At 44.9% G+C, this 27919-nt stretch overlaps 1 protein-coding gene across 1 annotated transcript; it reads left to right on the forward strand.

The window, feature by feature from the left end:
* Positions 1-19819: 19819 nt before the first annotated feature.
* Positions 19820-27679, forward strand: LOC121576508 (profilin-2). The gene is made up of 3 exons (XM_041889696.2): positions 19820-20126; positions 22376-22568; positions 25834-27679. The coding sequence occupies exons 1-3, from the start codon at positions 19998-20000 to the stop codon at positions 25929-25931; spliced, it is 420 nt and encodes a 139-aa protein (XP_041745630.2). The 5' UTR covers positions 19820-19997; the 3' UTR covers positions 25932-27679.
* Positions 27680-27919: the final 240 nt, after the last annotated feature.

Below are 27919 nucleotides of genomic sequence, written 5' to 3' on the forward strand. Positions count from 1 at the left end.
CATTTTTGTACTTAGTTCAACTGTCAGAACCCAAAATATAAGCTTGTTTTACTCCAATGTTTGTAAACAATGTAAATGTAGCCTCAAAACATGGTTACAATTATAATATAATATGCCACTTAACAGACGCTTTTATCCAAAGCGACTTACAGTCATGCGTGCATACATTTTTGTGTATGGGTGGTCCCGGGGATCGAACCCACTACCCTGGCGTTACAAGCGCCGTGCTCTACCAGCTGAGCTACAGAGGACCACCCATTATAATAAATAAATAATTGTAATACCATGGATGGTCAGTCCTTGCATCCCATTACTCTGACTGTACGTGAGTGATTACATTTCTCCAGCCCCATCCCTTAGCTTTTTACCCAAAGGCTTTGTTTGGTTTCAACTGCTGATTGGCCCTTTAAAGGGCAGTGGCACCCATGGATCACATTCATTCATTTTGATCAGTTAAATATGATTCTATACATTCACCTGTTTTAATTTAATATATAAAACCCAACATGAATTTTGTCTTCTCTACCTCACAGTAATCGTGTGGATTGGAAAGTACCTGCATTCCTTCCCAGCTGTGGTGGTGAATCTGATCTTTCCTTGTTAAAGACGATTTGTGTGTAATCGATATTGTCTAAATATGGCCACTTTGCTCATAGTCACGTGATTCCCATGGTGGTCTCTTTGATCTTGTGGTTTCACATCAAGTTCTCTTTGTTTGAGAGTGCAGCAGAAGTAATGAGATATCAACCCTCTCTACCTCTCTCACCAAGGTAAAACCATCTGAGGAAAAACACCAACTTTGTCCTTTGTTAGCAGCCCTGGAATATTCAAGTCAATTTTCCCAATTCCCATAGATTCACACCAGTCTGATGCAGCACCACATTAAAAATATTGAATCAATCACTTCAATTGCTCATCCCACCTTTCAAAAGCAGCGGTCCACTCCACTCTGAGGAGCAGCGGTCCACTCCACTCTGAGGAGCAGCGGTCCACTCCACTCTGAGGAGCAACGGTCCACTCTACTCCACTCTGAGGAGCAACGGTCCAGTCCACTCTGAGGAGCAACGCTCTACTCCACTCTGAGGAGCAACGGTCCACTCTACTCCACTCTGAGGAGCAACAGTCCACTCCACTCTGAGGAGCAACGGTCCACTCCACTCTGAGGAGCAACAGTCCACTCCACTCCACTCTGAGGAGCAAAGGTCCACTCCACTCTGAGGAGCAACGGTCCACTCTACTCCACTCTGAGGAGCAACGGTCCACTCCACTCTAAGGAGCAACAGTCCACTCCACTCCACTCTGAGGAGCAACGGTCCACTCCACTCTGAGGAGCAACGGTCCACTCCACTCTGAGGAGCAACAGTCCACTCCACTCTGAGGAGCAACGGTCCACTCCACTCTGAGGAGCAACGGTCCACTCCACTCTGAGGAGCAACGGTCCACTCCACTCTGAGGAGCAACGGTCCACTCCACTCTGAGGAGCAACGGTCCACTCCACTCTGAGGAGCAACGGTCCACTCTACTCTGAGGAGCAACAGTCCATTCCACTCTGAGGAGCAACGGTCCAGTCCACTCTGAGGAGCAACGGTCCAGTCCACTCTGAGGAGCAACGGTCCACTCCACACTGAGGAGCAACAGTCCATTCCACACTGAGGAGCAACAGTCGACACCACTCCACTCTGAGAAGCAACAGTCGACACCACTCCTCTCTGAGGAGCAACGGTCCACTCTACTCCACTCTGAGGAGCAACGGTCCATTCCACTCTGAGGAGCAACAGTCCATTCCACTCTGAGGAGCAACGGTCCAGTCCACTCTGAGGAGCAACGGTCCACTCCACACTGAGGAGCAACAGTCGACACCACTCCACTCTGAGGAGCAACGGTCCAGTCCACTCCACTCTGAGAAGCAACAGTCGACACCACTCCTCTCTGAGGAGCAACGGTCCACTCCACTCCACTCTGAGGAGAAGCCGCAACTGAAAAGAGACCCTACTACTTCCTAGTCCAGTGAATGGGATTTCTGTGTCATAATCATACTTGTCCTTTTGACCTCAGAATGCCTCGCTCTGTCTCTCTCTGTGCTAGACAAGGCCTCTAGTTCAGATGTAGGCCCGTTTGCTACAGAAATAAAATAATCCTGCAGCAACAGGCAATGTCAATTATGTGGATTATAATGGACATTTTTTTGTAGGGGTTGACACATTTTTTGGTAGGGCAAATCAAGTCTGCAATTTTAAAGTGGAAATTACTAACCTTAGAAGCCTTTGTAAACCTTGAATACACAAGTTTGCATTTCCTGCTGTGCAGGTAAATTCCTGCAACAGGATGATCAAATTAAGGTATGGCATGCAGCTGGGCTGTCTGGTTATTTGCTGCAGTTGACCGGAGTGGAGCAGTAGTGTTTTTGCAGGCTACTATTTTTTAATTTGACTTGCAAACGACTGGTGGCTTTTAGGAAGCTCATCGTTGGGTAGCTCTGAGGTAGTCAGTGTATCTGGTATAGTGACACAAGAACCAAACTAGTAAGGCGCACGCCCCGCCCACCTGATGTATTTTTCAGCCATCTATTTACTGTGTTTGAGGGGTGCAAAAATCCACTTGTCACTTAAATCTCGCTGGATTGCTTGCTTTCATTTTACTCCTGCGACTCTTTCATACTCTTGCTTGTGCCTGTCATTTTCCCCCCGTTAACGTGACGACCACGAAAATGTTTCAAACAAACCCCATTAATGCCTGAAATGGGCTCAAGGGTATACATTGGTTTCCATTGAATCTATAAAAAAAAGTTGGGGATTTAACACACTGTCTCGACACTTACATCACAAGAAAGATAGGAAAACTTTATTTTGATGGGTGTGTTACAGTTGAAATGCTTACAAATGAGCTGCGCTGAAATGAAAGCAACTTCCAAAAATTAAACACTTGGATTATAGTGATTATGTCTGATCTCGCAAACAATGTAAAGTATGTTTAGATAGGTGTAATCTAGAGCCAAGCGTGTTCATTTTTAAACTGAGGGTATCTGTTACGTATATGCCGGGAGTCAGAAAGCAGGTGCAGAAGCTGAGTTCAATACGGAACAGATACAAAATAACAAACATGAGAAGCGTACTGAACGTGAGAGACAAATCAATAACACCTAAGGCCTGATGAACACAGAGGGCTAAATAAAGGGGAAGTAATCAGGGAAGTGATGAAGTCCAGGTGTGCCTAATGATGAGGCGCAGGTGTGCGTAATGAAGGTTGCCAGGTGTGCGTAATGAAAGTTGCCAGGTGTGCGAAATGAAAGTTGCCAGGTGTGCGTAATGAAAGTTGCCAGGTGTCAGGTGTGCGTAATGAAGGTTGCCAGGTGTGCGTAATGAAGGTTGCCAGGACCAGTGGTTAGTAGACTGGCGGTGTCGAGCACCGGAGCAGGAGTAGACGTTCCAGTACCCCCCACCCCGACGCGCGGCTCCGGCCGCGAGACGGCCCAGAGGGCGAGGAGCGGGCTGGTCTGGATGGCCAAGGTGGAAATCTTGGATGATGTTGGAATCTAGAATGTCGTCCACCGGAACCCATCACCGCTCCTCTGGACAGTACACCTCCCAGTCCACCAGGTACTGTAGCCAACCCCCACAATGTCGGGAGTCCAGGAGGGATCTGACGGCATTGGTGGGGCCTCAATGTCCAGGGATGGCGGAGGGGTGTCGTGGGGGACGACGTCAGCCAGGAGACCAGGAACCACCGGCCTGAGGGGGGAAACATGAAGAGGGGGAGATCCGGTAGTTGGTGGGGAGGTGTAAACGGTATGTTACCTCATTGACCCACCGGATAACTTTTAAAGGCCCCACAAACTGGGGGCTCAGCTTCCGACAGAACGAGCAGGGCAGGCGAAGCGGGAGGTTCCTGGTGGAGAGCCAGACACGATCACCAGGATGGAACACGGGAGCCTCACTGCGGTGGCTGTCCGCCTGCTCTGTCTGTAAGAGGACGGCGCGTTGGAGCCTCACGTGGGCAGCGTTCCAAACCTCTCCGCGCTGGAACCACTCATCCAGCACAGGGGCTTCGTTCTGGCTCGAGGTCCACAGGGCCAGCTGGTACCCCAGGATGCACTGGAAGAAAGACAGCCCGGTGGAGGAGTGACAAAGTGAGTTCTTCAGGGTAGGTCCGGCACACTCCCCCTGACAGTCCTGACAGTGACTCCTAAGGATCCTCTCCACCTGTCCATTGGACTGAGACCGGTACCCGGAAGTGAGGCTGACCTTGACCCCCTGCTTCTCCATGAAGATTCTCCATACCCGTGACGTGAATTTGGGGCCACGGTCGGAGACTATGTCCTCCGGAAGGCCATTGTGCCGGAAGACCTGCTGGAACAGTGCCTCAGCGACCTGGAGAGTGGTAGGGAGACCAGAGAGGGATCAAAACGGCAGGATTTAGAAAATCTGTCCACAACAACCATAATAGTGGTGTAACCATCAGAAGAGGGGAGCGCAGTGATGAAATCAATGGACAGATGAGACCATGGCCTCTGAGGCACAGGAAGGAGTTTATGGACTGGGTACATATGGAACATGAGTTGACACAGTGGGCGACATCCTGCGCCAAAGTGGGCCGCTAGCACCTCTCAGAGAGGGATTGTAAGGTGCGGGTGATACCTGGGTGTCCAGCGGCGAGGTATGTGTGTGCTCAGGTCAACAGCCCATCTTTCACCCCTGTGGGAACGTAGATTCGTTCTGGAGGGCAGGTAGCAGGAGCGGGTTCCATCTCCAGAGCCTGGCGGATGTACACATCTACGTCCCAAAACACGGGGCCAATGATACGGGAGGACTGATTGGTGGGCACTCACAGGACTCTCAACCGACGTTGAACCACTGTACGGGGAAGCAGGTCTTCCGACATCCTGGTCCCCAGGCGGTGATTTTCATGCTCGACCATGAGATGGTGGGGTTGTGACGTTGGAGCCATGGGAGGCCGAGGATTACCTTGTGTACGGGTGCGGTGGTGATGTAGGGAAGACTTTCCTGGTGCATGGATCCCACGGTGAGGGTGAGTGGTGCAGTGATGTGCATAATTCTGCCGGATCCCAATGGTTGTGTATCTAGGGCTTGGACAGGAAAGGAGAGGAGAGCAGGTATGAGGTTAAGTTCAGGGAGGACGAGAGGGCCAGGTCGATGAAGTTCCCAGTGGCACCGGAGTCTACTAGAGCTGTGGGGACAACACTTGAGGGACAGCCAGCGAAATAGGAACCATAAAGAGTTTGGCGGAAACCGCTGATACTGGAATACTCACGCCTATCCTGGCAGACGGAAGGTCATGGGGCCGCATCACTGAAGCTGGTGCCCCTCCTGGCCGCAACAAGGACAGAGCCCCAGCTGTCTCCGGCAATGCCGCGGAGAGGTGTGTGGCCCCTACCTCCATGGGTTAAGGCTCTGCCTCAGGACAGCCAAAGGAGGGAGGCAAGTGGCAAAAAGACACTCACCTCACTCTCTGCCGGATGGTTGAAGACTGCCCTGAACCTCTCATATGAACCCAGCTCCTCCTCTCTCCCAGACGGCCGTAGCCCACTCCAACGCTTGTCCGGTCAGCAGGGAAATGACCGTGGCAACCTTTGACCTCTCGGTGGTGGGGGCTCCCGTCTGACAGTAGGAGAAGGAAGCCACAGCATTTCGATGGAGTACCGTCATTTCTCCGGGGGGGTTGGCTCACTGTCGTGTTAGGAGGCCCTCTGATAGGGGTATGGCGAACCTCGCTGGTGGTGTCGAGGCGGTGGAGAACTCTGAGGACCTCCTCCACGGCCATACCCAGTTTCGCCAGCTGGTCGTGGTGTTGATGGAGTAGATGACCTTGTTCATTCACCATCTGGAAGATGGTTGAATCTTCTGCTGCTTCCATCTTGCTGAGGTCTTATTCTGTTACGTATACACCAGGAGTCAGAAAGCAGGTGCAGTAGGTGAGTTTAATACGGAACAGATACAAAATAACAAACATGAGCCGTGTACTGAACGTGAGAGACAATCGATAACACCTAAGGCCTGATGAACACAGAGGGCTAAATAAAGGGGAAGTAATCAGGGAAGTGATGAAGTCCAGGTGTGCCTAATGATGAGGCGCAGGTGTGCGTAATGAAGGTTGCCAGGTGTGCGTAATGAAGGTTGCCAGGTGTGCGTAATGAAGGTTGCCAGGTGTGCGTAATGATGGGTTGCCAGGACCGGTGGTTAGTAGACCGGTGACGTTGAGCACCGGAGCGGGGGAACAGGAGTAGACGTGACAGTATCCTGCTACAGTAAACGTGTCATCCCCCACAAATGATGCAGCACACCCCCTTTGGCCATGTGACTAACACATTCCAGTTAATTACTATAAGCTCCCCCCTTTGGCCAATTGAGATATCATGTGTGACTAACACGTTCCAGTTCATTACTATAAGCTCCCCCCTTGGGCCAATCAGTGTAATTTTGTAAATGCCGGATCTCTATGGCAAGATGCATCATTCACCTAAGATGTGTCAAAATCGGGCCAGTGCCGTCTGAGATATTGCATGTGACGAATATACGGACGTACTGACGGAGACAGATCCACAGGCCCCTCCCCGATTTTCATCGTGGGGGACAATAAAATACACAAGAATGGAGCTACAGTGCCTTCAGGAAGTATTCATACCCTTTGACTTATTCCACATTCTATTGTGTTACAGCCTGAATTCAAAATGGATTACATTTATTTTTTCTCTCACCCATTTACACACCAATACCCCATAATGACAAAGTGAAAACAACATGTTTTTAGAAATGTTTGCAAACATATTGAAAATAAAATACAGAAATGTATTCACAGCCCTGTGTCAATACATGTTAGAACCACCTTTGGCAGCGATTACAGCTGTGAGTCTTTCTAGGTAAGTCTCTAAGAGCTTTGCACACCTTTTAAAAAGTCTTCAAGCTCTGTCAAGTTGGTTGTTGATCATTGCTAGACAGCCATTTTTAAGTCTTGCCACAGATTTTCAAGCTGATTTAAATCGAAACCGTAACTGTGCCACTCAGGAACATTCAATGTCATCTTGGTAAGAAATGCCAGTGTATATTTAGCCTGTGTTTTAGGTTATTGTCCTGCTGAAAGGTGAATTAATCTCTCAGTGTCTGGTGGAAAGCAGACTGAACCAGGTTTTCCTCTAGGATTTTGCCTGTGCTAAGCTCTATTCCGTTTCTTTTTATCCTGAAAAACTCCCCAGTCCTTAACGATTACAAGCATACCCATAACATGATACAGCCACCACTATGCTTGAAAATATGGAGAGTGGTACTCAGTAATGTGTTGTATTGGATTTGCCCCAAACATAACACTTTGTATTCAGGACAAAAAGTTAATTGCTTTGCCAAATTTTGTGCAGTATTACTTTAGTGCCTTATTGCAAACAGGATGCATGTTTTGGAATATTTTTCATTATGTACAGGCTTCCTTCTTTTCATTCTGTCAATTAGATTAGTATTGTGGAGTAACTACAATGTTGTTGATCCATCCTCTGTTTTCTCCTATCACAGCCATTAAACTCTGGAACTGTTTCAAAGTCACCATTGGCCTCATGGTGAAATCCCTGAGCTGTTTCCTTCCTCTCCGGTAACTGAGTTAGGAAGGATGCCTGTCTCTTTGTAGTGACTGGGTGTATTGATGCACCATCCAAAGTGTAATTAATAACTTCACAATGCTCAAAGAGATATTCAATGTCTGTCGTTTGTTTTCTACCAACAGGTGCCTTTCTTTGCGAGGCATTGAAAAAACTCCCTGGTCTTTGTGGTTGAATCTGTGTTTGAAATTCACTGCTCGACTGAGGGATCTTACAGATAATTGTATGTGTTGGTTACAGAGATGAGGTAGTCATTCAAAAATCATGTTAAACAGTGTTATTGAACACAGAGTGAGTCCATGCAATTTATGTGACTTGTTAAGCACATTTTTACTCCTGAACTTACAGTATTTAGGCTTGCCATGACAAAGGGGTTGAGTACTTATTGACTCAAGACATTTCAGCTTTTAATTTGCAATTAATTTCTAAACATTTCTAAAAACATTATTCCACTTTGACATTATGGCGTATTGCGTGTAGGCCAGTGACACAACATCTCAATTTAATCCATTTTAAATTTGGGCTGTAACACAACAAAATGTGGAAAAGGTCAAGGGGTGTGAATACTTTCTGGAAGCACTACAGATACATACAGAGTGTACCAGTACCAGATCAATGTGCAGGTGTATGAGGTATACAGTGAGGGAAAAAAGTATTTGATCCCCTGCTGATTTTGTACGTTTGCCCACTGACAAAGACATGACCAGTCTATAATTTTAATGGTAGGTTTATTTGAACAGTGAGAGACAGAATAACAACAAAAAAATCCAGAAAAACGCATGTCAAAAATGTTATAAATTGATTTGCATTTTAATGAGGGAAATAAGTATTTGACCCCTCTGCAAAACATGACTTAGTACTTGGTGGCAAAACCCTTGTTGGCAATCACAGAGGTCAGACGGTTCTTGTAGTTGGCCACCAGGTTTGCACACATCTCAGGAGGGATTTTGTTCCACTCCTCTTTGCAGATCTTCTCCAAGTCATTAAGGTTTCGAGGCTGACGTTTGGCAACTCGAACCTTCAGCTCCCTCCACAGATTTTCTATGGGATTAAGGTCTGGAGACTGGCTAGGCCACTCCAGGACCTTAATGTGCTTTTTCTTAAGCCACACCTTTGTTGCCTTGGCAGTGTGTTTTGGGGTCATTGTCATGCTGGAATACCCATCCACGACCCATTTTCAATGCCCTGGCTGAGGGAAGGAGGTTCTCACCCAGGATTTGACGGTACATGGCCCCGTCCATTGTCCCTTTTGATGCGGTGAAGTTGTCCTGTCCCCTTAGCAGAAAAATACCCCCAAAGCATAATGTTTCCACCTCCATGTTTGACATTCCTCCTCCTCCAAACACGGCGAGTTGAGTTGATGCCAAAGAGCTCGATTTTGGTCTCATCTGACCACAACACTTTCACCCAGTTCTCCTCTGAATCATTCAGATGTTCATTGGCAAACTTCAGACGGCCCTGTATATGTGCTTTCTTGAGCAGGGTGGACCTTGTTGGTGCTGCAGGATTTCAGTCCTTCACGGCGTAGTGTGTTACCAATTGTTTTCTTTGTGACTATGGTCCCAGCTGCCTTGAGATCATTGACAAGATCCTCCCGTGTAGTTCTGGGCTGATTCCTCACCGTTCTCATGATCATTGCAACTCCACGAGGTGAGATCTTGCATGGAGCCCCAGGCCGAGGGAGATTGATAGTTATTTTGTGTTTCTTCCATTTGCGAATAATCGCACCAACTGTTGTCACCTTCTCACCAAGCTGCTTGGCGATGGTCTTGTAGCCCATTCCAGCCTTGTGTAGGTCTACAATCTTGTCCCTGACATCCTTGGAGAGCTCTTTGGTCTTGGCCATGGTGGAGAGTTTGGAATCTGATTGATTGATTGATTGATTGATTCTGTGGACAGGTGTCTTTTTATACAGGTAACAAGCTGAGATTAGGAGCACTCCCTTTAAGAGTGTGCTCCTAATCTCAGCTCGTTACCTGTATAAAAGACACCTGGGAGCCAAAAATCTTTCTGATTGAGAGGGGGTCAAATATTTATTTCCCTCATTAAAATGCAAATCAATTTATAACATTTTTGACATGCGTTTTTCTGGATTTTTTTGTTGTTATTCTGTCTCTCACTGTTCAAATTAAAATTATAGACTGATCATTTCTTTGTCAGTGGGCAAACGTACAAAATCAGCAGGGGATCAAATACTTTTTTCCCTCACTGTATATATGTACATGAAGGCAGGGTAAAGTGACTAGGCATCAGGATAGATAATAATAAGGTATTTGAGGTAGACATGTACATGAAGGCAAGGTAAAGTGACTAGGCATCAGGATAGATAATAATAAGGTATTTGAGGTAGATATGTACATGAAGGCAGGGTAAAGTGACTAGGTGTCACGCCCTGACTCAGGGGACTCTTAGATGTTGAGTCAGGGTGTGTATATTCTTTGTTGTGTATGTTCTATGTTGTTTTTCTAGTAGGTGTATATCTATGTTGGCCGGTGTGGTTCCCAATCAGAGGCAGCTGTCGCTCGTTGTCTCTGATTGGGGATCATACTTAGGCAGCCTATTGGCACTAGTGTGTCGTGGGATCTTGTTCCGGTTAAGGTGTGTTGTGTGTGCTACCTTGGACTTCACGTTTCGTTTCGTTTCTTGTTTTGTCGAGTGTTTATTAAGTTAAATAAACATGTACGTGTATCACGCTGCGCCTTGGTCTGACCCGTCTGGCCCAATCCCCAAGGCCCAATCCCCACGGCCCAATCCCAACGGCCCAATCCCCAAGGCCCCATCCCCAAGGCCCCATCCCCAAGGCCCCATCCCCAAGGCCCAATCCCCAAGGCCCCATCCCCAAGGCCCCATCCCCAAGGCCCTATCCCCAAGGCCCTATCCCCACGGCCCAATCCCCACGGCCCAATCCCAACGGCCCAATCCCAACGGCCCAATCCCAACGGCCCAATCCCAACGGCCCAATCCCAACGGCCCAATCCCCAAGGCCCAAGGCCCAATCCCAACGGCCCAATCCCCAAGGCCCAATCCCCAAGGCCCAAGGCCCAATCCCCAAGGGCCAAGACTCTTCTGAATGTATTACTCCTCATGCAAATGTCTCTTTCCAAGGACAAGACTCCAGTTCTCCTTCAGATGAATCACTTCCATTCAGTCACCAGAACAGTTGACTATTATACCAGACTGCACATTATAATACCATCCTTCCATGTAGAAAGACTATGTATATCTATCTGCACTGGGCATAATACATTAATACCATGCTTCCACAAAGCCAATGAGTGTATCTATCTATAATCCATCTCCATCTAAGTTATGTGGAGACTGACAGATATGTAACTGAGTGGTTGTTCTGAATGAGTTAATGGTCTGTTGGTGGCTTGCCGCTGGTTAAGGGACAGTGAGCATCAGTTGCGTGGCGGCTGGGACTCGGAGGGAGGAGGGTCCCCCTGGAGAGGGGGTGTGAAGGGAGGATTCTGTGAGCGCGGTCCAGGGGCGGGAGGCTGACTCTCGGGGGCACAGTCGGCTGCAGCTGTCCTCTGAACTGGTTTATGGCTGCAGATGGGCAGAAGTGGTGGAGCACAGCATGGCTCTGTCATATTTCCCCCCCTCGGTTTGCCCTGGCCTGCTGTGGGGGTGACGGGGGGGGGGGCTTTCTTCTGGCAGGGACACATGGTATGAGCCCACCATGCCACAAGTGAATCCAAAGGCCTTGGAGCAGCCATGTCCAGCGTGTGTGCGTGAGTGTATGTTTGGCGTGCATGCATGTGGGCATGTGTGAGACACTCACGCGTTGCAGTCATGAGCTGCCTCAATGGTTGTGTTGATCCACTCTCCACGGAGGGTGGGGGTTGTGGGCGAATGGGTGACCAATGAACAGACTGTCTTATTGAATGGGTCGCTACTGAACATGCTGGGATTTGTAACGCATGTGGATTTCACTCATTTGATTGGCAAGTGAGGATGGACTTCCTTTGATTCATCATGACCTGTTTGATTAGTGTGAGGGTTAGGATTAGTGTGATTAGTGTGAGTGGTGGTGCAGAAGGTGGGAGTGAACTTTTCTGTCATATAGTGTGGAAGGAAGAGGGGGAGGGAGAGTATGTATAAGAGAGAGAGAGAGAGAAAAAGAGAGAGCGATAGAGAGAGAGAAAGAGAGCACTGTTTACATAGGGTGGTATTTTCTTCATGTTTTACTGCAAATTACACATACCTTGTCCACCCTGCTGGAAAAAAACAGCATAGACCAGCATAGGCTAGTCATGCTGGTCACCAGCCTTGGCTGTGTTTTTTGCTGGTCACCAGCCTTGGCTGTGTTTTTTGCTGGTCACCAGCCTTGGCTGTGTTTTTTGCTGGTCACCAGCCTTCGCTGTGTTTTGGACACTGTTGACCAGCATACCAGCATAAGTTGGTCACCAGTGTACCAGTATATGTTGGTCACCAGCAAAACCAGCATCAAAGTGCTTAATTATTTAAGACGGTACATTACACACAGGTAACTGTCAGAATAAAGTAAACATCAACATAGTGGCCATGTGTTTGGCCATGATGAGCCGCCAGAACAGCTTGCAACATCACTCTTCCAACAGGAATTCCATCAGTTGGTGTTTTGTTGATGGTAATGGAAAATGCTGTCTCAGGCGCCGCTTCCAGAATCTCCCATAAGTGTTGAGATTTGGTGACTGAGACAGACAGACACACACACACACACACACACACAAAGTCACTGAGATCTCTTCTTCTAGCCATGGTAGCCAAATTAATGGCCAACTGGGCATTCGTATACATGACTCTAAGTATGATGGGATGTTAATTGCTTAATTAACTCAGGAACCACACCTGTGTGCAAGCACCTGCTTTGAATATACTTTGTAGTCCTCATTTACTTGTGTTTCCTGTATATCATAAGGCCTTACTTGGAGGGCCTAGTTTTTCCCTAATAGAGTGGCGACATCAGGCCTGCAAGTAACATTATGCTTCCAGTCGTTGCGCTAACGTTAGTTAGCATTGGCTCGTGAAACTACCTCTAACTTCCTTCATACTAAAAATGATATCCATGATATCCATGTAGCTAACGGTATTCATAAAATAATTATTTCTCACATAAAAAAATCCCTACAAATATATTATATATTTTATTTTTTTTGCGGACCCCCAGCAGCGCGGACCCCAGTTTGAAAACCCCGGAGCTAAACCATTCTGGACCAGCATCACCAGCATACCAGCATAAACTGGTCCCCAGCATCAACAGCATACCAGCATAAACTGGTCCCCAGCATCAACAGCATACCAGCATAAACTGGTCCCCAGCATCACCAGCATAAACTGGTCCCCAGCATCAACAGCATACCAGCATAAACTGGTCCCCAGCATCACCAGCATAAACTGGTCCCCAGCATCACCAGCATACCAGCATAAACTAGGCCCCAGCATCACCAGCATAACAGCATAGCCGTTGAATTGCGACTCCACTTTGTCTCTATACTGATGTAAACTGGCAAAACATCAGTATAGAGGCAAAGTGGAGTTGCAATTCAACGGCTCAGACACGAGACGTATGTGGCAGGGTCTACAGACAATCACAGACTACAAAAGGAAAACCAGCCATGTCGCCGACACCGACGTCTCGCTTCCAGACAAGATAAACACTTTCTTCGCCCGCTTTGAGGATAACACAGTGCCACTGACGAGGCCCGCTACCAAGGACTGTGGCCTCTCCTTCTCAGTGGCTGACATGAGTAAGAAATTTAAGTCAGAGCATGCGCAGACCAGCTGGCTGGTGTGTTTATGGACATATTCAATTTCTTACCGCTCCAATAGATCCACAGACGATGCAATCGATATCACACTGCACACTGCCCTATCCCATCTGGACAAGAGGAATACCTATGTAAGAATGCTGTTAATTGACTATAGCTCAGCATTCAACACCATAGTACCCTCCAAGCTCATCATTAAGCTCGAGGCCCTGTGTCTGAACCCCGCCCTGTGCAACTGGGTCCTGGACATCCTGATGGGCCGCACCCAGGTGGTGAAGGTAGAAAACAACATCTCCACTTGGCTGATCCTCAACACTGAGGCCCCACAAGGGTGCGTGGTCAGCCCCCTCCTGTACTCCCTGTTCACCCATGACTGCGTGGCCAAACACGCCTCCAACTCAATCATCAAGTTTGCAAACGACACAACAGTAGTAGGCTTGATTACCAACAATGACGAGACCGCCTACAGGGAGGAGGTGAGGGCTCTGGGAGTATGGTGCCAGGAAAATAACCTCTCACTCAACGTCACAAAACAAAGGAGATGATCGTGGACTTCAGGAAACAGCAGAGGGTGCACCCCCCTATCCACATCTATGGGACTGCAGTGGAGAAGGTGGAAAACTTCAAGTTCCTTGGCGTACACATCACTGACAAACTGAAATGGTCCACCAACGCAGACAGTGTGGTAAAGAAGGCACAACAGAGCCTCTTCAAACTCAGGATGCTGAAGAAATTTGGTTTGGCACCTAAAACCCTCACAAACTTTTACAGATGCACAATTGAGAGCATCCTGTCGGGCTGTATCACCGCCTGGTACGGCAACTGCACCGCCCGCAACCGCAGGGCTCTCCAGAGGGTGGTGCGGTCTGCCGAACACATTACCGGGGGCAAACTACCCGCTCCCCAAGACACCTACATCACCCGATGTCACAGGAAGGCCAAAAATATCATCAAGGACATCAACCACCTGAGCCACTGCCTGTTCACCCCGCTATCATCCAGAAGGTGAGGTCAGTACAGGTGCATCAAAGCTGGGACCGAGAGAATGAAAAACAGCTTCTATCTCCAGGCCATCAGACTGTTAAACAGCCATCACTAGCACATTAGAGGCTGCTGCTGCCTATTGAAATCACTAGCCACTTTAAGAAATGGAACACTAGTCACTTTAATAATGTTTACATATCTTGCACTACTCATCTCATATGTATATACTGTATTCTATTCTATAATATTCTACTGTATCTTAGTCCATGCCGCTCTGTCATTGCTTGTCCATATCTGTATATATTCTTAAATTCCATTCCTTACTAGATTTGTGTGTATAGGGTATATGTTGTGAAATTGTTAGATATTACTTTTTAGATATTACTGCACTGTCGGAGCTAGAAGCACAAGCATTTCGCTTCACACGCAATAACATCTGCTAAACACGTGTATGTGACAAATAACATTTGATTTGATTTGAATTGAAATGGTCCCCAGCATCACCAGCTAGACCATGCTGGTAAGACCAGCTTGACTAACATAGACCAGCATGGACCAGCTTGAAATGTAGACTGGTCTATGCTGTATTTTTCAGCAGGCCAGCTAGGGAGAAACAGTCTACATGACATGCCTGTTATGAGAATATGGTTTCCTGAAAAGCAAGATCTCTGAGGATTTAACGTTTTACTTGTTGCACTGATCAACAATTAGCTGTGTGCTGTTGTATTGATTCTCAGTGGGTGTGACAGGGGGTCAGGAGAGTTGAGGATGAAAACAGCACCAACTCAGTGGGTGTGACAGGGGGTCAGGAGAGTTGAGGATGAAAACAGCACCAATTCTTCCATCTTCTCTACCTGCTGCTCCTCCATTTTTTTATGCGCTGCGCTGGTACAGCTCAAGGAAAAACAACTATGGCTAACGTCACCATTCCTCTTGAATGATAGCCCCTCTGGAAAGACTTGATGTCTAAAATCATGCAGCACACCATTCAAACCTCTCTGGAGCACAGGGAAGACAAATACCTTTTGAAATTCCTCTAGCTTCCAGTCTATTCCAGTCATTCACTCCGTTACCTCCTTGTCTCAAGGCCAAGTCAACACATTGTTCTGCGATAGGCGATGTGCCGTCTATTAAGTCAGCTAAATAAATTGAATAAAAAACACCATTTCATGGGTGTGAAACAATGGGTGCGGAGGAAGTAAGTGAGGGGAGGACGGCATTGGAATGAAGTTAATGGAATGGTCTCAAACACATGGAAACTAGGTGTTTGAGACCATTCCATTTATGCCGATCCAGCCATTACTATGAGCCTGTCTTCCCCAGTTAAAGTGCCGTGAGATTACTGTGTAAAAGGGTTGGACAGACACATTCCTTCATTTATTAATGTCGCCTTTGAAATGTCGATAAGGAAAGCTGGGTTCAGCGATGTGTTTATGCCGGCAGAAAGGAGAAAACATGGAAACTGAGTAATTCTGAGCTTTTAATCTCTTGGGGCTTGTAGAATAGAATAGAATAGAATGTGAAACTGTTTACATCAGTGGAGGCCACTGAGTGGAGGGCGGCCATAATAATGGCTGGAACGGAGTAAATGGAATGGCATCAAACACATGGAAACCATGGAAACCATGTGTTTGATGTATTTGATACCATTCCACTGATTCCACTCCAGCCATTACCACGAGCCCGTCCTCCCCAATTAAGGTACCACCAACGTCCTGTGTTAGTGATATATTAAAATCACATCTCTCTATATTTAGAGTGTACACACTTACCCATAACCCATTAGTGCTCTGTGTGCCCTATGAGCACAAGACATTAAAAAGATTGAATACGCTTTTATTTATTTTTATATTTCGTGCTCACTGGGTTTCACAACATTCACCCTCTGAATGGCACACATACACAATCCATCCATGTCTCAATTGTCTCAAGGCTTAAAAATCCTTCTTTATCCTGTCTCCTCCCCTTCATCAACACTGATTGAAGTGAATTTAACAAGTCACATCAATAGGGGATTATAGCATTCACCTGGATTCACCAGGTCAGTCTATGTCATGGAAAGAGCAGGTGTCCTTAATGTTTTGTACACTCAGTGTATGAATCCAGCTAAATAAATCCCACCTGAATTATCTAGTTTCACCAGTTTCATTTTGTTTCATTAAATGACATGTTACCACCACCAATAATATGAATGCAATCTCCTTATTTGTTTTTGGGGAGGGGGACATGCCACTCAAAATAATGAGTGAACAAACTAATTATGGGGTAACCTAATTTGTTTTTAATTTAGATACTCTTCCCCACTATTCGCACAAATGGGAAATACAAGACCTCCCAGATTATAGGGATTACCCAAATCAGCCAAAGATTTGACAGACCCCACACTGTTGAATGACAGCAGGGGGTCTTGGAACGGTTAAGATTTCTAGTAATCTCTATCTCTCTCTGGGTCATCTTTAGGGAACTAACCACTGTTGTTCCCCTAGTCCAATATATCACTGTTGTTCCTCTAGTCACATATATCACTGTTGTTCCTCTAGTCTCATATACAGTATCAGCCTCTATATTTGGTCCTGTCTTGGTGTGGAGTAAGGGTGGGTCCATCCATTCATGACAGAGTAGTGGGTTGATACTCATGTTATTAGTAGTGGGTTGATGCTCAGGTTATCAGTAGTGGGTTGATGCTCAGGTTATTAGTGAACACCAGTGAATGACAGAGTCAATGAGCTTCCCGAGCCGAGAAGCTGTGACAGTAACAGAAGCAGGGATGGGCAACTTTGATGAGGGTGGGGGCCACAAAAAAAATCTGAGCTCATCATGAGGGACCGCAGTTGCTCGCGGATCCATAACCACACATGAAGTCAGAGAAGGCCCTAGCCTTTTAGGGGCCCTAAGTGACATTTTGTTGCCCCCCTCCCCCCCTTGCAAGCAAAACACTTTAGTGGCCCTTTTCTTGACAGTGCAGAGAAAACATTTAAGCTTTAGAGTTAATTTCCTGCGATTCTACACATTTTGCCATGGGGGTGTAGAGAAAATATTGCAGTTTTAAAGCAAGTTAGCTGCAATTCTACACAGGTGTGCCATGGAGCGGAGAGAAGATTTTGCAATTGTATAACTAATTTCCTGCAATTCCACTAATTTTTCCATGGGGTGGAGAGAAATGTTTGCAGTTTTGAATATGATATCTGAGTGAGAGTGACTAACAAAATCAATGGGAGCCCCCCCCCGGTCTGTAATTTCACCATGATTATTACAAGTTTAGATACTGTAGCTGGCTAGACTAACTTACCAATCTTAAAAATGTTACCTAACATGCGCTAATTGAGTGACTGTCAGTGACTGACATAACAAGAGGAAAACTGCTGATGCACAACCAATTTTCAAAATTGCACCTTTTTTTCCTTCTTTATTTTAAGGGGGGGCGGGCCACCAGTTGCCCATCCCTGTACTATACAATAAGACTATTGTAAGGGTGCTGTGACATATTAGTGAGTGACCATATCAGGATTGCCTTGCCAGCAGTTTACTATTGCTGAGTTATTTCCTCAGTAAAAAAAAAAAAAAAGGATCAGCTTTCTGTCTATGACTCATTGGCTGACTGACTCACTCAGTTGGTTGGTCAAACTACCTCTACACAACAAGGGTTGGCCTGGAAATCAACTACATAGGACGGATATGGACGTGGTCAGCTGATTGGAGGTTCTGACTAGAGGGAGTACAGCTACGACCTAAAGTTACTTTTTCGTAGCAGGTTAGGAGAATTTACGCAGAAGGTTAGGATGATTAACTTGGCAGGCTAGGAGAAGGTTATGATTAGGGTTAGCTATTTGACAACACACAGATAAGGCAAGGTGAAACTCCAGGTATTCTGGACTAAGAGAAACTAATGCTATATTGCTATGTTCCTCTGCACCTTTCTGGAAAAACAAAGACAGTCACATACAGTAACTATGGTTATTTCAATTGGGAGGTAAGAGAAGGAAGTATATTTATATAACAGATGCTGGTTTTTATGAGGAATACTTACTTAAACCTCTTAGCCCCTTGGGAGCATAGGGCTTCCACCATGGGTCTCCACTTCACTCTCTTCTGTGAGAAGGCTTTTGCCTCTAGCCAGGAGATCCCCGCTTTACTCAGTGGAGCGTCTCCAGTTGTTTTTTGACCTTCCCTGCCTGAACATATTACTTAGAACCTTTGTGAAAAGTGTATGAACTTTGAACTCAGCAAAACAAACCACACCTCTGAAGTAAATAGTCCCAACATGGCAATATCATGCAAATTATCAGGGTGCAAAGTGTTTGGATTGGATTAATTCCACAACGGGTCAGGGGTAGAGTCATGGGTAATAACTCAGCCATTCTTACAGTGGGAATTATGTTACAGTACTACTGAAATGCCAAAAGAGAGAGAGGGTCAAGGGATGAATGAATCATCCTAGGTATAAAAAAAAAGCCCAGAGACAATGGTCACATTCTGCCTCTCTGAGGAAATAAAATGATGCCTACTCCCAGATGATGTTCTTTTTGTGAGAGCAAGTTGATTAGAACATGTGGAAAGAGGTTAGCCTGGTCCCAGATCTGTTTGTGCTATCATCAACTTGTCATGACAATGAGAGACAAGGAGTTGACATGATAGAACAAAGATCTGGGACCAGGCTAGAAAGAGGTTGCTCTGTTTACCACTTTCTCATATGATTGTTTTTGTTACATGCTAAATACAGCTTCTGAGAAAAAGCAGAAAATCTATTGTATCATGCAGATTGCTGAATAGACATCTACTCCAATATGTTACACCCTGAGTGAGTTAATATGTAACCAACAAGTGTCTTTATTCTGTACACCACGTTTATTGTGATAGGCGTCACACTGGCCTGACCTGCCACAAGAACTTATACTAGTTCAATCACATGCATTAAATGTCCCCAAATATGGCGACCTCTATTTTCTTATAAAGTGTTGCTAAATAGGCTAGTTTTGGATCTCAGACTTGTTTGTTGTAAAATAAGTAACATTGTAAACTGAAGGAATATAGTGTAACACAATAAATAAAATGTGACTATTGCACGCTTTCAATCATAGATGTCTGACAAATTATCGCACAAGAATCTAATGATCATTGATGATGATATCAACAATTGAATAGAAATTCCAATGACTGATACTTTGAAGCTTTGATTCATAAAGGACATCGTGGCGGGAAAAGAAGGACTATTCATGCATGTCATATGACAAATGAAGTCTGTCATTGGTCAGAGGGGGCATACTGCTTGTGTAAAATACCACATAAGATTGACTTGCAAACGACAATAATTAGCAGCATATTGACAAATAAGTAAAATAGATACCACACCCGTACAAATCATTATTTGGAACGCTCATTTTATTCATCCGCGACAACCAAAGATTTGCTATAAAGTTCAGCCTAACAACGACTGCGCGGAGTGATATATTTAAGGACTACACCCAAGCGCTGCCCGATTGCTGTGTGGCTTCTCTTCTCTGCCCATACCCAGAAGAAAGCGGGGACGTGACGGAGCTGGGGAATTGTTGGAGACTCCAGAATCACCGAAAATACATCTTACAGAACCCTCACTGTTGCTCCAGATTACCTGTCACGTATTTAAAAAATATATATTTCCACATTTCAACTAATACGCAAGTATGTCCTGGCAAGGCTACGTGGATAACCTGATGGCCGATGGCAGCTGCCAGGACTCCGCCATTGTTGGGTACACAGACGCCAAATATGTCTGGGCATCGTTTCCCGGTGGTACATTTGTTAACATAACGGTAAGGACATTTTAATAATAACTAAAATACTAATCTACCAACCCGGGAAATGCCGGCATTTTAGGCTGTTCGTTTAATATGGGAATTGGGCCCTGCCTAAAGGGAAAGCCCCAGACGGATTGATAAGGCAGGCAGTGTGTGTTAGCTAGTTACGCTAGCGACCTAACTAACACATGGTATCCGGTGTTCTTCGGTACAGCTATGAGGACTTTTCACATGGTTATTAGAAATATCAGTGAATAGGTTTAGGAACACAACTACATTCAAGTAGTTGTGGTCTAACTAGTTACTGTTAACGTTAACCAGCTAACTAACACATTTTAACTAGTTATCAACACATTAGCCAGGCTATTTAGCGTCAGCTAGATAACTCGTACATAAAGCATTTAAAGCGTGTGTTCAGAAACTTGTTACCACAAATATTAAATTGAAACCAGTTTCCAGTTATGTCTAGTCGGAAATGCGGGCTTTGGGAGGAACGGCGGTGGCAGCGAAAAATGGCACAAAATCTGTCCGGTCATCCAGATTCGAAAATCATTAGGCAAAGTTGGCGGATCATTGCGCTGTATGCATACGTTAAATGTACAATTGTAGACTCCGCATAGTTCGGAAACGCATTTGTGAATCGGGCCCTCGCAGCAATACTGCCGCCCCTTCTAATTTCCCAAGATGGCGCCTCCACTGCCTGCATTCATTTTTTTACCCTTCCAGTCTACGCAATTAATCGTATGGAAACATAATTTATATGCACCAGTTCGAAGCAAATTGGTCGTTGTACATAAAATACCACACCCTTAGCTTGCACGTTTATTAAGATAACATATTGCATCACTCCTGGTCATTCATGAGCCCACCATTTTGTTAGCTAGCAAGCATGGAAATGAACTATTTAACAAGGGTTGCTTGTCCCAGATTGCAGCATTTAAATTCACGCGCGTGCAGAGCAATTCTTCCATTGTGTTTGCATCTTCATCATGCTCATAGTTTGCTACATGCTAGCTCGATAACAAACATGTTTTAGCTACCAAACGTTAGCCATCTTTCTAGCTAGGATGGGACTGCGGCAAGATACATTAGACCACACCGGCTCCTCTATCATCGATATCCGTGTGTCTTGGGGGTTATTTTTCATTGAGCTGCTTCCTTGTCAATATTCTAGCTAGCCGCTTTGCTAAGCTATGGCTAGACAGTTAATCATTAGCTGTTTGATACCCTGGGCTCATTCTCATAGATGTGAAATGAATGAGTTGGCACTTGCTCTGTTAGGCTTATGGTCAAATGTTACAGGTTGTAGGCAAGCTGTAAAGCGGTCAGTTGTCCTACTGTACTGCCTTGGTGGACAGCGTTGCTCGGGCTTCTGCTAAACTAGTGTTTTAGAGACTGACTTAAACGAGGCGGCCAGCTAGTTAGCTAACAACGTTAGCCAGGGCTTGTCTAATCTCCTAAAATTCGATTTTCCCCAAATTTAGAGGCATGCAAAACGAACGGGATAGCATAGTCTAACAGTTAGTGCAGTATTAGCGGTGAAATCTAGTTTTTTGACCAGCTAGAGCTACTAGCTATGCCAAGGTATAGTCTACTGAGAGTCCATAAATATTCAACAAGCCACATGCGGAATATGGACACACTGTCCTGTGAGATGGTTATACTGTATCAATCTCTTAACACAAGGTACCCTGAACAACTTTTCAACATGTTTCTTTCTGTCTGGTAGGACAAATGTGAACTGCGATACTTATGAAATGGACTGGACAACAGCAACTCAAAACATTTCCCAATTTTATTTCAAAAGAAGCCAAACTGCATTTGACTGCCAAATAATGCTCGCAGGAACTTTGAATTTTTATTTAGCTTGGAGTCCTGCTGTTTTAGACAGTGTATTGGAGAAAATGAGGCTGTCACATTTGGCTCTTAACTTATCGGGTAAGAGCCCTACCCAGGCTCTGTCGTAGCCGGCCGCGACCGGGAGACCCATGGGGCGGCGCACAATTGGCCCAGCGTCGTCCAGGGTAGGGGAGGGAATGGCCAGCAGGGATGTAGCTCAGTTGGTAGAGCATGGTGTTTGCAACGCCAGGGTTGTGGGTTCGATTCCAACGGGGGGCCAGTATGAAAAATAAAAAAGAATGTATGCACTCACTAACTGTAAGTCGCTCTGGATAAGGTCTGCTAAATGACAAAAAAAATAATAATAATATTTTTCTGCATTTGAAAATTTAATGGCTTTCAAACTTTTACATGGTCATCCGTAGGTTGACGAAATCGACGTCATTGTAGGAAAGGACCGAGAAGCGTTCTTCTGCGGTGGGTTGACCCTAGGCCAAAAGAAGTGCTCCGTCATCAGAGACAGCCTCCACGCCGACGGGGACTGGACGATGGACATCAGGACAAAGAGTCAAGGAGGAGAGCCCACATACAACGTTTCCATAGGCAAAGCTGGGAAAGGTAGTGTCCATCCCATTTCTTCACTGCTGTATGTAGGCTAGTGCATTGATTTAGTTTGGTTGTAATTGTAGTTTGCTGTGCATGTACAATATACTGGTATTCACCTTTCCCCTCTCTCTCTCTCTCATATATAAATAGTGTATTTATTTAAGAGACATATTCAATTAAAAGCATGACACATTAAATCATCACCATTATGCTTATGCCAATTTTGCTCCATCAGTCCCTAGATGGGCATTAAAAGGGTATATGATACAATTGAAATGGGCACGCTTACTTAGTCTTGATATATTGACGCCATTATGTTAAGCACAGAACCTAAGTGTAATGCATTACCTCAACTGTTACAGTACCAGTCAAAAGTTTGGACACCTACTCATTCCAGGGTTTTTGTTTATTTTTTACTATTTTCTACATAGTAGAATATTAGTGAAGACATCAAAACTATGAAATATGGAATCATGTAGTAACCAAAGAAGGTTAAACAAATCAAAATATATTTTATATTTGAGAATCTTCAAATAGCCACCCTTTACCTTGATGACAGCTTTGCACACTCTTGGCATTCTCTCAACCAGCCTCATGAGGTAGTCACCTGGAATGCATTTCAATTAACGGGTGTTTTTATGGAATTTCTTTCCTCCTTAATGCGTTTGAGACAGTCAGTAGTGTTGTGACAAGGTATGGGTGGTATACAGAAGATAGCCCTATTTGGTCAAAGACCAAGCCCATATAAACGCAAGAACAGCTCAAATAAGCAAAGAGAAACGACAGTCCATTACTTTAAGACATGAAGGTCAGTCAATGTGGAAAATCTCAAACTTTGAACGTTTCTTAAAGTGCAGTCGCAAACACCATCAAGCACTATGATGAAACTGGCTCTCATGAGGACCGCCACAGGAAAGGAAGAGCTAGAGTTACCTCTGCTGCAGAGGATAAGTTAATTAGTTACCAGCCTCAGAAATTGCAGCCCAAATAAATGCTTCAGAGTTCAAGTCACAGACACATCTCAACATCAACTGTTCAGAGGAGACTGTGTGAATCAGGCCTTCATGGTCGAATTGCTGCAAAGAAATCACTACTAAAGAACACCAATAATAAGAGGAGACTTGCTTGGGCCAAGAAACACGAGCAATGGACATTAGACCAGTGGAAGTCTGTCCTTTGGTCTGATGAGTCCAAATTTGAGTTTTGGTTCAAACCGCCGTGTCTTTGAGACGCAGAGCAGGTGAACGGATGATCTCCGCATGTGTGGTTCCCACCGTGAAGCATGGAGGAGGTGGTGTGGGGGTGCTTTGCTGGTGACACTGTGATTTATTTAGAATTCAAGGCACACTTAACCACAGTATTCTGCAGCGATACACAATCACCCAACCTCAACCCAATTTGGGATGAGTTGGACTGCAGAGTGAAGGAAAAGCAGCCAATAAGTGCTCAGCATATGTGGGAACTCCTTCAAGACTGTTGGAAAAGCATTCCAGGTGAAGCTGGTTGAGAGAATGCCAAGAGTGTGCAAAACTGTCATCAAGGAAAACGGTGGCTTTTTGAAGAATCTCAAATATAAAATATATTTTGATTTGTTTAACCTTTTTTTGGTTACTACATGATTCCATATGTGTTCTTTCATAGTTTTGATGTCTTCACTATTATTATACAATGTAGAAAATAGTAAAAAAAATAATAAAGAAAAACCCTTGAATGAGTAGGCGTGTCCAAACTTTTGACTGGTACTGTATGTGTGTGGGGAAAGAGTTGGGGTTTATGCAGTATAACGTTTTTTAACTTGTTCAGGGAGGGATACATTTAGAGGGAGTGTTCAATTTCAAGTCTTCTTTCAAGTTAAGAAAGCAAATCAAGTACAAATGTTGGGAAGAAGTGTTAGTTTTGTATCAGATCTGATTCGGGGGACACTGATTTTAACTGCTAGCCAGTCAAACTATCCACCAATGCCATGTTTGTCTGTCCAATTGAAGGCGAGATGGTCATTTGAAAAACAATATGCCTGTGAGTTGAGTTGGGCCAATGTTCATTTAGCCTTGATTATCCCTATTCTCCAATGGCCCTAGCAGGTTTAAGTCCATAACGCCCCCTACTTGAAGTACACAGGTGGGAGGGTTTTCTGTCGCTGGGCAATCGTTTCTCTTCTGGTTTCGGTCTTCCTCCTCATAGAATCGCTCTTGAATTGCATGCATATCCCCTATCCATCCCTCTGTAATTGATGCACCTTGGCAACTCTTCGGTGTCCAGTTCAAGTTATTCCCCGTCACATGTTAAGACTAGTCCAGAGAGTGGCAGTCAAGGATTATGCTGCTGTTCGTATGTATTGAGGAGTGGTACTGCAAGCATGCTGACACTGCATGTGTATTGTGTTAGTGTTGGCATGCCATGTAGACGCTGTCAGTTAGCTAAGCAGAGGATGAAGAAAGGCTTAGACCATGGGGTTTTCATTTCTAATTTACAGAATTTGTCATTGCCGCCGTTTTTTACACCAGTTTAGAAACTGAGCAATTTGTGCTCAACTGTTGCTTACGGCAGTTAGTAATGTCAAGGCTTCCAAATGGGTAAAATACACCATTTATGGACTTAGTTAACATAAGGGGATGATTCAGACGTTCCACTTACTAGTTCAGGAAGAGTAGGATGGATAATGTTAGGTTATTTTACTGTATGCTAATGGAATTTCTGGAATCGTCCGCACTATTGCATCATTGTAGTGACCGCTTTGCATGTTTTCTTCTCCCAGTCCAAGGCCAAGCCTTAATAAAATGAATGCTTGCATATTGGCTATGGGTGGGGGTCCTCTGGTGCTCTTCCTGTCTTCCTGCTTGTTTTTTGATTGGACCGTTTCTTAAACTTTTATTTTTTATTTTTAAGATATCCCAACTTCACATTTTCTCTAAATTTCCCTGCTCTCTTTTTCTTTCAGTCTTGGTTCTTGTAATGGGCAAAGGTGTCCATGGAGGTGGATTGAATAATTACTCAATGGCAAAAATACTTGAGGGGTTCTAGTTTTAGTCTTAGCCTAAGTGTAGGAGTTGAGGTAGAGGAAAGAAAAATACATTGCTGTTAAGTTTTTCCTTTTCAAGCAGTCCTATTTTTAAATGAGTCCTGGAAGCGTTAATAGCAGTACAGGGTCACATGGTTAAGACCCTGGCTTCAACAATGTAGCCCCACAGTTAACGGGGAAAAGGGGTTTCTTATCCACCCACCCCCCCACCAACACATCTGTTCATTTCTGTTCTTGTTTTTTTTTCTTGTACTCCAGCGTTGGTTTTAGTCATGGGAAAGGAAGGTGTCCATGGAGGACAGCTCAACAAGAAAGCGTATACAATGGCTGACTACCTGAGGAAGTCTGGATACTAAAGCAGCGTCTGCCCAGCCACCTAGCAGCTCACCCTTAACACGCTCTTCCAGTTCTACTTTTCTCCCCAGCCCCTCCTATTGTCCCCCCCTTTTTGTTTTATTTTATTCACCCTTTCTCTTGTTCTGCCCCAGTCATCTTGATGCATTCACACTGTGTACTCAATCCCATTCTAGCACTGTTGCACCGTAGTTAAAGATGAGCATGTTGTTAACAGGACATTGTGACAAATCTGTACTTAAAAAAAAAAAAAAAAATATTTAAAAAAATAAGATGTACACCTGCACCATTCTGGCCAATGCTCAGTGAAAAAACTCTAATAAAGTGAAGGAAACCTAAATTGATGAACTGAGATTTCGTATGATGGTTCCCGAACGTTCACACCCTTGAGCAGCCGATGCCTTTTTGGAGCACTTGAGCGGTAACCGAGCTCATGGTCTTCCTTTTCTAGAGCATGTTTTGGGGTGGGGAAACTGCATGCATATCTTAGAGCCTACTGAAATACTGTTGTTCCCTCTGCCCCCCCGTAACTCATGCCAAATGTCTGTAGCTCCTTCCTTCCCTCTCTTTCTCTTCCTGTTTGTCCATAGTAGGTGACACTACATCAGTACACGGAAGGAATACTCCTCCATTAACCAACCACTACACCCTAAAGTCCCTTGTAGCTCCCCCTCCCAGCCTCACTACTCTGTACCGGATGGGGGGGGGGGGTTGCGCTTCAATGCAGTCCTGGCAGGCTATCAGTTTTGGTATTGATCGAGTCAAAAGGCAAAATCGGCATTGTTGATGCAGGTAGAATCTCTTCCTTGTCCTCTTCATGACCTCCTTGACTACGTGAACCCCATCATGGACATTCCATCGTTACAATGGTTCAGGCGCTTAAACTGTTTGCCAGCTCCTGTAATATATTTATTTTTATTTTTTTGGGGGGGAAAGGCTGCCATTTTGGACAGTAGATATCCCAGCAAAAACATCCAGTTTGACATTTTTCATAGGACCAATTTTAGTTGCATCTTTTGGGTATTTATACAATTGCTCTTAAGTCATTGTGAAGGACGACTTCTAGCCTCATCTTTCAGGCAAAACGACGCTAATGTAAAACCACATCTTTCTGCTGAAGGCAAAAGGGGAGTGTTTGCGGTGGAGGAAATCGCAGTCTCATAATTTGTCAACCTTTTTAGATTTTTCTTTTTTTTAATTAAATGATTTACTGCATTTCTAAACCCATGCTGTGTGAATAAATGACTGTGGAAGAAATGGCCTTGTACTCTGGTGTTCAACTAAGATATGGTATCAAACTGTCTTTTCAAGCTTGGTACTTACTGTAATGTCCAATTTGAAAATAACTTAAAAAAATAAGGAGAAATTACACAATTTGATGGGATTGGTTGGAATAAACACTTTGATTGTCTTGTGGAATCTTGAATACAATTCCTGTGTATCCTGTGCCATAATGTAGAAACATCGGTTGCTATTGTGTGATGGATTTTAACTGCTGCCCAGGAAGGAGTCATTTCATTGGCACTTTTTTTAGGAGTGTTTTCGCAACAGCTCCAATGTTCAGGCCTTGTGGGATGTGTACTAATTAAAAGTCTTTATTTGCTGATTTCTGTTCATTTCTTTCCCAACACCCCTTTTCTTACATCTGGGATACAGTCTCCTAACACTTCATATGCATAAACCAAGAAATGCCATAAATCAATTTATCACCTTTGTTTACAGACAGATCAAATAAATGATTTCCAACCAGGATTGATTGTATGTGCTTTGTTTTTCAAGTTGAACTCTACCCCCTTCTCTGGGGGACCTCTGCTCAAAGGGTTTTTGAGCCACAGCAGCAGTTTCAGAAGGCTGTAACTGGAGCTCAATACGTGCCTCTTCACCGTACAGAAAGGTCCCAATATATTGCAACCTTTGATTTCTTTGTAGTATCCTATCGTAGACTTGATTTATTAATTTGCCATCTGGTTACATCTTGGTTTCTGTAGAA

Source organism: Coregonus clupeaformis, chromosome 11, assembly GCF_020615455.1.
Source record: "Coregonus clupeaformis isolate EN_2021a chromosome 11, ASM2061545v1, whole genome shotgun sequence".
NCBI lineage: Eukaryota > Metazoa > Chordata > Actinopteri > Salmoniformes > Salmonidae > Coregonus > Coregonus clupeaformis.